The sequence below is a fragment of the Malus domestica genome, chromosome 01 (genome assembly GCF_042453785.1).
Source record: "Malus domestica chromosome 01, GDT2T_hap1".
Lineage (NCBI taxonomy): Eukaryota > Viridiplantae > Streptophyta > Magnoliopsida > Rosales > Rosaceae > Malus > Malus domestica.
Window position 1 is genome coordinate 26,700,394 of NC_091661.1, and position 10,373 is coordinate 26,710,766.

Below are 10,373 nucleotides of genomic sequence, written 5' to 3' on the forward strand. Positions count from 1 at the left end.
TGAATTGGGTTGGGATTTTCTTCATGTTTAGGTCTTCAATCACATTGAAAGAGTCAAATCAAGCGCAATCAAAATTACCAACTTCACTTTACTCGCCCGGCCTTGGGCAGCGAGTAGGCACGCCTGTAACACAAACTAAAAGTACCAAGAAACCCCAAAATCCTCAGCTTGTTGGCCAAGACTGATTTTAAGACCACCAGTCGAACCTAAAACCACCTAGTCGTAGTACTAATGAAAAGGTAGTTTTTGAATGCAAAAGGAATTGATCTTTGGATCTAAACATAAAGGGTGCTAGAGTAAATAATTTGTAGTTTAGTTAGTTAAGAACATTTATTCTGGTATACAAATTCAATCCTTTCACCGGTCAGAAATTGCTTTTATTAAAAATAAAAAAATAAAAATTTAAGGTAGGAATTATTGGATTAAGCCCACAAGAGGCCCAATGTATCTGGCCCATAGTTTGCATTTCCCTACTACGCCCACAGATTCGCACCAAAAATATATACCCCCTTCCTTCTCCACAAGTCTTCTCTCACCTTCTCGCACTGTTTCTCTCTACTCACTCTAAGTTCTTCGCAAGCAGCATTTCCATGGCTCTCCGAGCTCTCGTGGCCAGTAAAGCGCTCCGATTAGGTCTTCAGAGCGAGCCCAGAATCCTTGCTCATTCTCGCGGCCTGCAGACCTTCTCGCTCCCCGACCTTCCCTACGATTATGGCGCCCTGGAGCCTGCAATCAGCGGCGAGATCATGCAGATCCACCACCAGAAGCACCACCAGGCTTACGTCACCAACTACAACAATGCTCTCGAGCAGCTCCACGACGCCATCGGCAAGGGCGACGCTGCTGCCGCTGTTAAGTTGCAGAGCGCCATCAAGTTCAATGGCGGAGGTCAAACATCTCTCTATGTATCTCTGTGCTATTTTTGTAATTATTTATTTGTTTTCATTTGCTGCATTCTCATATTAGGGTTTTTTTTTTCAATTTGTTAAAAAAAAAGTTTAAATTTAATTAAAATGTTCAAATATTGGTTGAAGTAAACTGATATTAGAAGTAGCAATTCAATTAGCTAGCATTGTGTTAGTTTTCCCGTAATTAGGCTGCTACTTATACGAATTACCACAATCGAAACCGCTGATTTAATTCTTTGGTTTCAAGTTCTTGGATGTCTTGTTAATCTCAGGATTTAAGCTCATGATTTTGTTTGTTTCCATGCCGAAATGCATTGTCTTTTCTTTTAAAAGAGAAATGTAAAAGGGGTTTATTTTTTCTCGCAGGTCATGTAAACCACTCGATTTTCTGGAAGAATCTGACTCCTGTTAGTGTAAGTTCATGTTTCCCTCTCTCTCTATCTTACAAGCTGGTTATTAACCGTTCATTTCCCTAATACAGTAATGCTTTATTTATGGCAGCAAGGTGGCGGCGAGCACCCTCATGGTAAGCTGGGCTGGGCTATTGACACAAATTTTGGAACTTTTGAAGCATTGGTGCAAAAGATCAGTGCAGAAGGCGCTGCTTTGCAGGGTTCTGGATGGGTGGTAAGTTTACCATCTTCTTGATTTTATAGCATTTGTTCCATGTTATTCAACTAGATGTTTCAATCGACATTCAACCTGTTCGCATGCTCGTTTGATCTTTCTTGGCAGTGGCTTGCTCTAGACAAAGAGTTCAACAAACTTGTGGTTGAAACCACTGCAAATCAGGTAAACTCAAATATTTACTTCAATGCCATCTAATCTAGTAGCGCAGAATTTTCTTTTAGGTCTACTCAACATTACTTCTAGCCATATTCAAGTTGCACAAATCCATCCTGTGTGTTGTTTTACATTGATAGCAATGATAGCCTCTCAGCAATGTAGTTTAGACTCCTCGTGAATTGTTACTATTAGTTCCTTACGGAATGGTATATCTTCTTTCCATTAATCATGTAGGCTACTGTTGGCTGTTGATTTATGACGGTTAGACTTAGTCTAAAACTTTAGCTCCAGCATAGAACTCATGTTGAAGATCTGTTTTCTTGTTACCCCATCTCAAGGATTATTCAACATTCAGGACTTTAGGATTTACAAAGGTTTCTGTTCTGAATCTCTTTGTGCAAAGCACTTGTAGTAGTTGATATGCAGCACGCAATTATGGTTTTTGTTTCATCTGAATATCCTTTAATTTGAGTAACTTGTTACAGGATCCATTGGTTACTAAGGGAGCATCTTTGGTTCCATTACTTGGTATTGACGTTTGGGAGCATGCGTACTACTTACAGGTACATCCTTCAGTTATTTTCACTTATCAGTTTTTAAGCGACTCAGTGTAGTATATAAGAGTCAATACAGATTGACACACTCTTATTGCCTAATTGGCGAGCCTTGGAAGTCTAAGATATTGTTTATCTTGTGGAGTACAAGTGGATTAGGTAGGAGGGTTGTTAAAACTGTCTTTGTGAAGGACAAATTAGTTTTTGCTCCTTGGAATTGAATTGTTTATGAGGGATAGGTCGTTCCGTGGGATGAAGTTTATAGTTAGGCTTTCGTTCAGACGCTTCGGAAGTGACACCGATTCTTGTTTTCCTATAATGTTAGGTGTCCGTGCACAGCCTCCATCCTTTTCTGTCACTACTTGAACTAGCATCTGAAATGCACCGAGACCTGAAACAAGCTCATCGTTTATTCAATTTATCACCGTCATCAATTTTATCTACGTCCAATGATGATTTTTTGTAGAATACATGTCAGTGGTGTTTGCTCTTGTCAGCTGTTTGTATTATTAGTTTCCTCCTATCCCGTTTCGTGTATCATGCGACGTGAAAGTTTGAATTAAGACACATCCATTTTTCGAGTTGCAGTACAAGAATGTGAGACCAGATTATCTGAAGAACATATGGAAAGTCATCAATTGGAAGTATGCCAGCGAAGTGTACGAGAAAGAAAGCCCTTGAGCTAAACAAGGTGGCCGGATTTGCAGCTGGTTGGGTTCATTGAAAATAAAACAGCCAACGTGACGTGACAAATGAGGAACCCTTATTTAATCACGGATATGTTCCAAGTTTATGAGTTTATGTACTTTTTAATCTCTGTTTTTATAATTTGCTTCTTGTTATGACTGAGGGGTTCGCAATTGATATACAATGAACGGAAATTGATTTTCGCACTCTTTTTTTCTTGTCAGAGGAAGAGTGGTACATAAAAAAAAAAAAAAAAAAACGGGTGTGCAAATCACTACCCTATCTCCTCTGGTCCATTGGGCTTTCTGTTTAACAAAAGAAAATTATTTATAAAGGATAAAATATGGCGCAGAGTATTAAATGAAACCCAAAATTGAATTACAATTATGTAAAAATAACCAAAAATCAAGAGCTTCAAATTTCAACTCATCTCAAACCAAAGAGCAAATTTTTTAGTGTTAATAAGGTTCGGTATATCAAGTGTCATAGTATAATAGGTTAGAATTTTTTTTTAAATTTCTAATCAATTGTTTTTTAACACTTGGTGTACAGGGTCGTAATCCCGGAAAACCCACTCCAACCAAAGATATTGTGGTTATTGGTTCTTACCTGAGCAACAACTACAATATTTTAAATTTCGTTTATGCAATGATATTCTATTTCAAAATGTGGAGATTTGATGCATGTCATATAAAAATTAGGCATCAGTACCTCATTATTTAAGTTAAAGAAATCCGAAATCTTCCACTTATAAGTGAGTATGAATATCATTATACTGTAAGGGGACGTTTGTTGCGCCGGACTATCTCAGACTGGACTAGCTTCAAGGACTAAGTTGGACTGGCTTAGACTAGACTAAGCTGGACTAACTTAGTGAAGCGTTTGGTGCAGTGTTGGACTAAGAAGCTGGATAATAACAAATTCTAATATTATATTATTTAATATATAAATTACTAATATTTTATTATGATCTAGGTGACCGGAGATGACGATGAATCTATCGGGAGTGGTTGTTGAGCATGACGAGGACGGGAGATGATAGTCTTAGCTAGTCCCATGGTTATTGGGGGGTCTTGCTAAGACCTCTTCGTGAAGAGTTTTGTCCATACTAGTCCCCTTTAGTTTCATTAATGTTAGTCCCATCATGGAACAAACACGGTATTGGACTAACAGCTAGTCCTGTCCAGTCCAGTCTCACTTAATGAGGGCAAACAAACGCTCTCTAATATCATTGTCTAATCTTAGGATGATAACAGCTATGATTTTCATAAACTCTTTTTCTTTTCTTCCCAACTTCAATATTAATTTTGGTTTCTAATTAGAAATTATAGGGATCAAAAGGTAAATAAACAAAACAATGGGGACGCAATTACAAATGTGCAACAACGAAGGGCCGTTTTGCTGGGCTAGGGCGCCAGGCCGCTCTCCCATATAAAACGGAAGCCTTCCCGAAACCACTCACTTTCTGGCTTCTGCAGCAGCGAGAAAAAACCTAAACGGCCCCAAAACTCTCAGATCTCCTCCTCTCGGAACGCCATGGTCAGAACTCCGCCCTAAACGCCGCGTTTTATTCGTCTCTCCGTCCTCTGTTTCTTTTTGCTTAATTTTCGTGTCTTTTCTCTGCAGACTTTCAAGCGCAGAAATGGAGGTCGCAACAAGCACGGCCGCGGACACGTCAAGTTCATCCGCTGCTCCAACTGCGGCAAGTGCTGCCCCAAGGTATATATACGTATACATTTGTACGTTTCTGTATATGTATAGGTATACGAATCGTATAAATACGTGATTGATTGGATTTGATTTTGTATTGGTGATGAACTAGGACAAGGCCATCAAGAGATTCCTGGTGAGGAACATCGTCGAGCAAGCTGCGGTGAGGGATGTTCAGGAAGCCTGTGTCTATGAGCGTAAGTTCCAATTTACCGTCACATTTCTCTGTTTTTTCATAATTTGTTATTGATTTATCAGTTTTTTTATTCGATTATCGCGGTGGTTGGTTAAATTTGTAGATTGTGTATTGCATTTGGATATTGAGATCATATGGAGATGTAAAGGATTGATTTTTTTTGTTGGTGTTGTTTGTGATGTGTAGAATACACGTTGCCTAAGCTGTATGCCAAGATGCAGTACTGTGTTTCCTGTGCAATTCACTCCCATGTTGTGAGGGTGCGATCCCGCACCAACAGGAGGAACCGTGAGCCACCACAGCGATATATCAGACGCAGGGTGAGTTCTCGTTTTTGATATTTGAGTGTCAATGTTTGTTCTCTTCTATTTAACGGTGTCATTGATTCTTTGCTTGTATTATGCCGTATTAAGTTATTCCCAAAACCTAATTGAAACATATACATCCCGAATAGTTTGTTCCATGAAACCTGCTCCAAGCAACTCCATTTTGTATAAGGAAATAGGACCCGCCACAGTTTTATCTAACTGATTGTTTGTATGTTTCTTGTTCATCCATTGAAGACAGTGTGATGAATGATTGAAAATTATTTTAATTCCATCTTAGATTTGTGGTGCTGTTACCAGAAACAATTTGATCATGTAGAATCTAAGTTTATTTTTCCGAAGCTCGGAACTGTATATTTCATGTCTATAGTGTTGATGTTTCAATGTACTTTTCCACAACCGATTTTAAGGCTTTTGTAGCAGCATGGGTTTTGTTATATATTTATTTACGTGGCTGTCTATTTTATATCGTGTTGCTAGGCATTTCGTGTATGCTTTTGGTTTGCGCTTGGCACATACATATTTTAATGTCTAAGGAGCCTGATGACCGATGCTTACAGTTGATATGTTATTCTAGTTTACCTGATATACTTATATTTGGCTTTCCAGGATGATGCCCCAAGGCCCGGTCAGCCTGGTCAAGCTCCCCGACCTGCTGGAGCTGGTGTTCCTGCTCGTACTTGATTTGAGCATATCGATCCTTTCGTTATGTGATGGACGCCTCCCGGTATCTACACGATCTTCTGGACTGAGTTGTGTAGGAACTTTTTTGTGATTCTCGTGTTGTGGTTTAGACGTTTTGAGGATTAAAGTACAATGTTTTTGGATGTTTTATTTTGATGATAATGCAATTTTAGAATTCGTTATGGTTTTATTTCGTGGTTTCTCCACTTTCGTTTTCAGATAAACTCTTGTAATCAATTTGGTTAAACCCTAATCTACAGTTTGAAGAACACAATGTGAATTTTCAATTGATTGTTTCTTTCGTCCACCGCCGTTTATGTGTGCAGTCTCAGCAGGTTTACACGGTGATGCAAAATCGTTGAATTCGAGTATTTGACAACATTGATACGAGAGTAGTCCATTTTCTCCCATAAACCGTTTCTCACATGTAACAATTTGCTCCCAAGTCACAATCAATGTTTCAGATGCTTTCTGTGGAAACTTGCAAGGTTTCGGGTATCGAAAAGTGTCAAAACCAAATTTATGAATCCGACTCTAAAATGTTACATGAGCTGAGCAGAGCAGAGCAGCTACCCCATTGCGTCTCTCATTGAGCGACAACACCTCCAAGTCGCACAACAAAATGAGACGCTGCTTTACTGGCCCGGCGAGAGGTTCTTTGATCCGTCAGTGCCCTTGACCCTAACGGAAGTGCAAATGCGTCTGGAAACTCGTCTTCTCATGGGTGTGATTCAGCGCTGCTGAAGTTGCTTGGCAATTCTAATGCAGTCTTCCATCGGACAATTCGTCTTGATTGCATTGGATTCAATGTGTGACCTACTCACAGCATATCCTTCCTGCAAGAGATTATTAGTCTTTGGACTGAAACGAAAAACTATGAGGACTCGAAAAGTCCAGTAAAACCTAAAGCCAACAGCCCGCCTAACTCAATGCTAATAAGACTTTCTTTGCTCAAGTGGGCCAAGCCTCTGGGGCAAAACTATGAGGTGGCAGCAAGTCGATGTAGGGACTCTGACAATGGAACGGGGTTGTGTTTTTATCCAACTTCAAGTGCAACTCCCAGTACACAGGGTTATACTCTTTGTGAAAATGGTTTTGACCTACCAAAGTTTTTCTCTGTATAATTGCCAAAGTAGGCTGTCAAACATGTAACTCATACCCGACAAGTGTCAAACACGCACTTCTAAGTAGTCAGTGGTTAGACTGTCATACTCAAGTTTTTCTCCGTCAAGTGGCATACATGCAAAACCATACCAACAAGTGTCAACATGCATTTGAAACTGACCAGGCTGTCCTACTCAAAATTTTCACCATACAATTGGCAAACATGCAAAATCGTACCCAACAAGTGTCCACCATGCACTGCAAATCAAACAAGTATTCAACACGCACTTGCAACCGACAACGCTCTGTATAATTGGCAAACATGCAAGACCATATCTAACAAGTGTCCATCATACACTAATCCCCAACAGCTCCTAAAACCCCCAAGTGGAAAACATGCACCCATATAGCCAACGGAGTAAGATTCTCTCTCCTCCGAATTCCCCTTCCCTTCTCTCCCCTCATATTTGAACGGTCATGAAGCCACGTCAACATCTTGTGTTGACTTCTTTATAGAGAGAGACAAAAAGAAAAGTGAGAAAGGAGGAGAGAGAATGCGAGAGTAATTAAAGGGGAGAGAACCCTACTCTATTCCCAACACCCCCCCCAAAACAAATGTCAAACATGCACTCATATGCCACACTAGAGTAGTGTGGAAATTACCTTTTGAAGGGTGGACATCACGGCTCTCAGTGACGGAGAATTTACTTTCGCACGACTTGCCACCTGGGACAGTAAAAACAGAAAATCCATCATTTTCCCAGATTAACAACTTTGGGAACAAAAGTGAGTGGTAATTTTTTTTTTAGTAAGGACCTCGTCCAACTTGGTGTAGCCAAAGGGTAATCTGGGGTCACTCTCAGCCACCATTTGGTTCAAAAGTTTGTCCAGATCAGTTCCTGTTTCAATGCCTGCCCATCCCCATTCCTCGGCCAAACTTAACATTTCTGTAATATAAGCAGTGTCATGCAACGGCCCTGTCCAGAGAGGGCCAGAAACAACAAGTGACTTGGAGACCTACAAAAAACCGAAACAACTTAAGGTTTCATTTAAGATTAGAGTACATTGGAACATTGATCCTTAACTTATGACCGAGTTATAGCTTTAGTCGTTAAATAAAAATCAATTAAAATTGGTATCGCAATTTGACAAAATGTGAAGTAGTTCTTGATGCCAAGTCCACGGGTGTACCCGCCAAACTTAAGCACATGACATGCATGTATTTAAAGGGGCATGTGCCCTATTCCTTGACTTACTCCTTAAAAGGGATTCACAAGCCTAATTTTGGTGGGAATTCTTTTCGTGATGTATTTAACAAGGCATGTGCTTTATTCCTCGACTTACTCCTTACAAGGGATTCACATGCCTCATTTTGGCGGTAATTGTTTTCGTGAAAAAAACAAAAACTAAAGAATCATAATTCAGAGATTCAAGATTAATCTGTTATAGTGAAAGAAAGAACAAAAACTTGGGAAGTCAACAAAACGAAATCATACGACCTAAACATTACCCAATACCTTTGAATCACTGCAGGGGCAACCGATCCGACCAAGTTCAGCCCATGAGTACTCTTGAGAACTTCCACAGCTGTTGCAGTAGCTGATGAACCCATAATGTCTGTCGGAGAAAGTATAAAAATTGATCAGCAACAACATAAGAGGTCTAATAAACCACACAGCTTTCACACACATACAAAATCATGCAACCACCTTACTTGTTATCAGGAAGCTTTCCCCGATTGACTTGGAGCATGACTCTGAAAATTGGTCCATGATATGAATAGTATGAAAACAGTGGAGTAACTCGATACCCCAGCACTGAAGCTTCCCGCACAGCCCCTCCAATAAGCATTCGCAAACCAAGCTCATTCGAGTATGGCATTGGCCGGACATAAGCTCCATATGCAGCTAAAGTTCTACAGAAACAAAGTAAAATATATCAGAATTGTATGCAATCAACCAATACAACCTTCAATTGTAAAGTCTCCAACTTCTCGTTCAATTGTAAATCCCATTTAATTACGATATCAAATTCGAACGCATCAAGAAAAAATGCAGTTAGTACTGCAATACCAATTGGTCAAGAAATGAACATGTTATTGCGCAAAGCATCAAACTTTAAAGGAATAGAGAATTGAAACAACCATTTTGCTTGAAATTAGATTTGACACTCACTGTTGAGGCCTGCGACCACCGGACGAGAACCCATCAGTTGAAGTAACATACAACAATCCATTCAACTTCAAAGCATTAAACGCCGACCTCAAAAACGACGAATCGCTCCCAAACGAATCAATGTCAATCAAATCAAAGAAATCCCTTTTCAGATAACACTCCGTCATGATCCGATTCGCATCCGTAAGCGACACCTCCCACCTCGCCTCATCCCCGGAACCACTCTCCACCTGCGACAAGTTCTCCGTGATAACTTTCTTGTTCTCATCATTCGCGTCATTTGCCAGAACAAAATCGGCCTCCGCCTCGACGAGGTACCGAACAGACCGAATCCCGCAGCCACACAGTGCATCGAGAACTCGCAATTTGCCCTCGGACTTCTTGTACAGAGCGGCGGCGAGCACGCCGAGGTCGCGGCCGGTGGCGCTTTCGTGGCGGAAGAAGGTCCCGCCGACGTCGAATTTAAGACCCCTCTCTGTCTGGAACACCGATTCACAATCGGAATCGAGGGTTGGCTTCGAATTGGAGTCTGAGTATTGGGTCACCGCGGCGAATTTAGGGTTTTGGATTTGGGGTTTTGGGATGGGGTTGCAGAGAAATGAGAAAGGAGATAGGGTTTTAGGCGAAGAGAGAGTTATCATGGCGGGAATTAAATGGGTTAGATGGGGGCTAATTTTGGCGGGTCTTAATAAAATGGGTTTATCTACTGCACACATGTATGTGTACGCCTAAGATTAAATCTCGGATTTTGATTTTGCCACATCATCAGATGGGTCCCGGTCTGTTTGTATAGTTGGTCCCACCGCACCGTCGAAATTATACTGCCATCGGAGCAGTGAAGTCTTTCACTGTTTCAAGCATTTGCTCTTTGTTGGGTTTTTACTTTTGGTTTGGAATTAGGGTTTTGACCAGCGAAGAAGATGGTGGCAATGAACTTGCTTGTGTTTGGAAAAGTGCTTATAGCTTGTGACTTTGTTTGCAATAAGCAAGTTAATGATGGATTAATGTGTTTGTAAGAGACCATAGTAGTAGGTTTAGTTGTGTTGGTTTTCTTTGCTTTTCGGGTAGGCAGCTTACCCAATTTAGTTGTTACTCAAAACATTGTAATGTTTTGAGTCTTTCCCAAATAGGGAAAGCACAAACATGTTGCTAATTTGGGAGAATTGCATCGAACCCTTAGATTGGATTTTGGATGTGATTTTTTTCTTTCCAAGATAAAAGTTTATGATGAAAGATAACGAGAA

At 40.4% G+C, this 10,373-nt stretch overlaps 3 protein-coding genes across 4 annotated transcripts; 2 read left to right on the top strand and 1 right to left on the bottom strand.

Moving 5' to 3' along the window:
- The first annotated feature begins 463 nt into the window (after positions 1 to 463).
- LOC103426425 (superoxide dismutase [Mn], mitochondrial-like) lies at positions 464 to 3,141 on the top strand. Of its 2 annotated transcripts, none has more exons than XM_008364514.4 (6): positions 464 to 888; positions 1,275 to 1,321; positions 1,410 to 1,535; positions 1,644 to 1,700; positions 2,180 to 2,257; positions 2,837 to 3,141. In XM_008364514.4, exons 1-6 carry the CDS (start codon positions 591 to 593, stop codon positions 2,927 to 2,929), a joined length of 699 nt encoding a protein of 232 aa, XP_008362736.2. In that variant the 5' UTR covers positions 464 to 590; the 3' UTR covers positions 2,930 to 3,141. The 2 variants fall into 2 exon arrangements, with proteins under 2 accessions (XP_008362736.2, XP_028958074.1); XM_029102241.2 differs by having other exon boundaries at positions 499 to 888; positions 2,574 to 3,141.
- A 600-nt stretch (positions 3,142 to 3,741) lies between these two features.
- LOC103406439 (small ribosomal subunit protein eS26y-like) lies at positions 3,742 to 6,041 on the top strand. The gene is made up of 5 exons (XM_008345420.4): positions 3,742 to 4,474; positions 4,562 to 4,654; positions 4,758 to 4,842; positions 5,028 to 5,161; positions 5,777 to 6,041. Exons 1-5 carry the CDS (start codon positions 4,472 to 4,474, stop codon positions 5,849 to 5,851), a joined length of 390 nt encoding a protein of 129 aa, XP_008343642.1. The 5' UTR covers positions 3,742 to 4,471; the 3' UTR covers positions 5,852 to 6,041.
- A 70-nt stretch (positions 6,042 to 6,111) lies between these two features.
- LOC103438303 (uncharacterized) lies at positions 6,112 to 10,032 on the bottom strand. The gene is made up of 6 exons (XM_029102253.2): positions 9,130 to 10,032; positions 8,670 to 8,870; positions 8,473 to 8,572; positions 7,772 to 7,972; positions 7,619 to 7,681; positions 6,112 to 6,687 (listed from the first exon to the last, which is right to left on the bottom strand). The coding sequence occupies exons 1-6, from the start codon at positions 9,843 to 9,845 to the stop codon at positions 6,583 to 6,585; spliced, it is 1,386 nt and encodes a 461-aa protein (XP_028958086.2). The 5' UTR covers positions 9,846 to 10,032; the 3' UTR covers positions 6,112 to 6,582.
- Between the last annotated feature and the right edge of the window lie 341 nt (positions 10,033 to 10,373).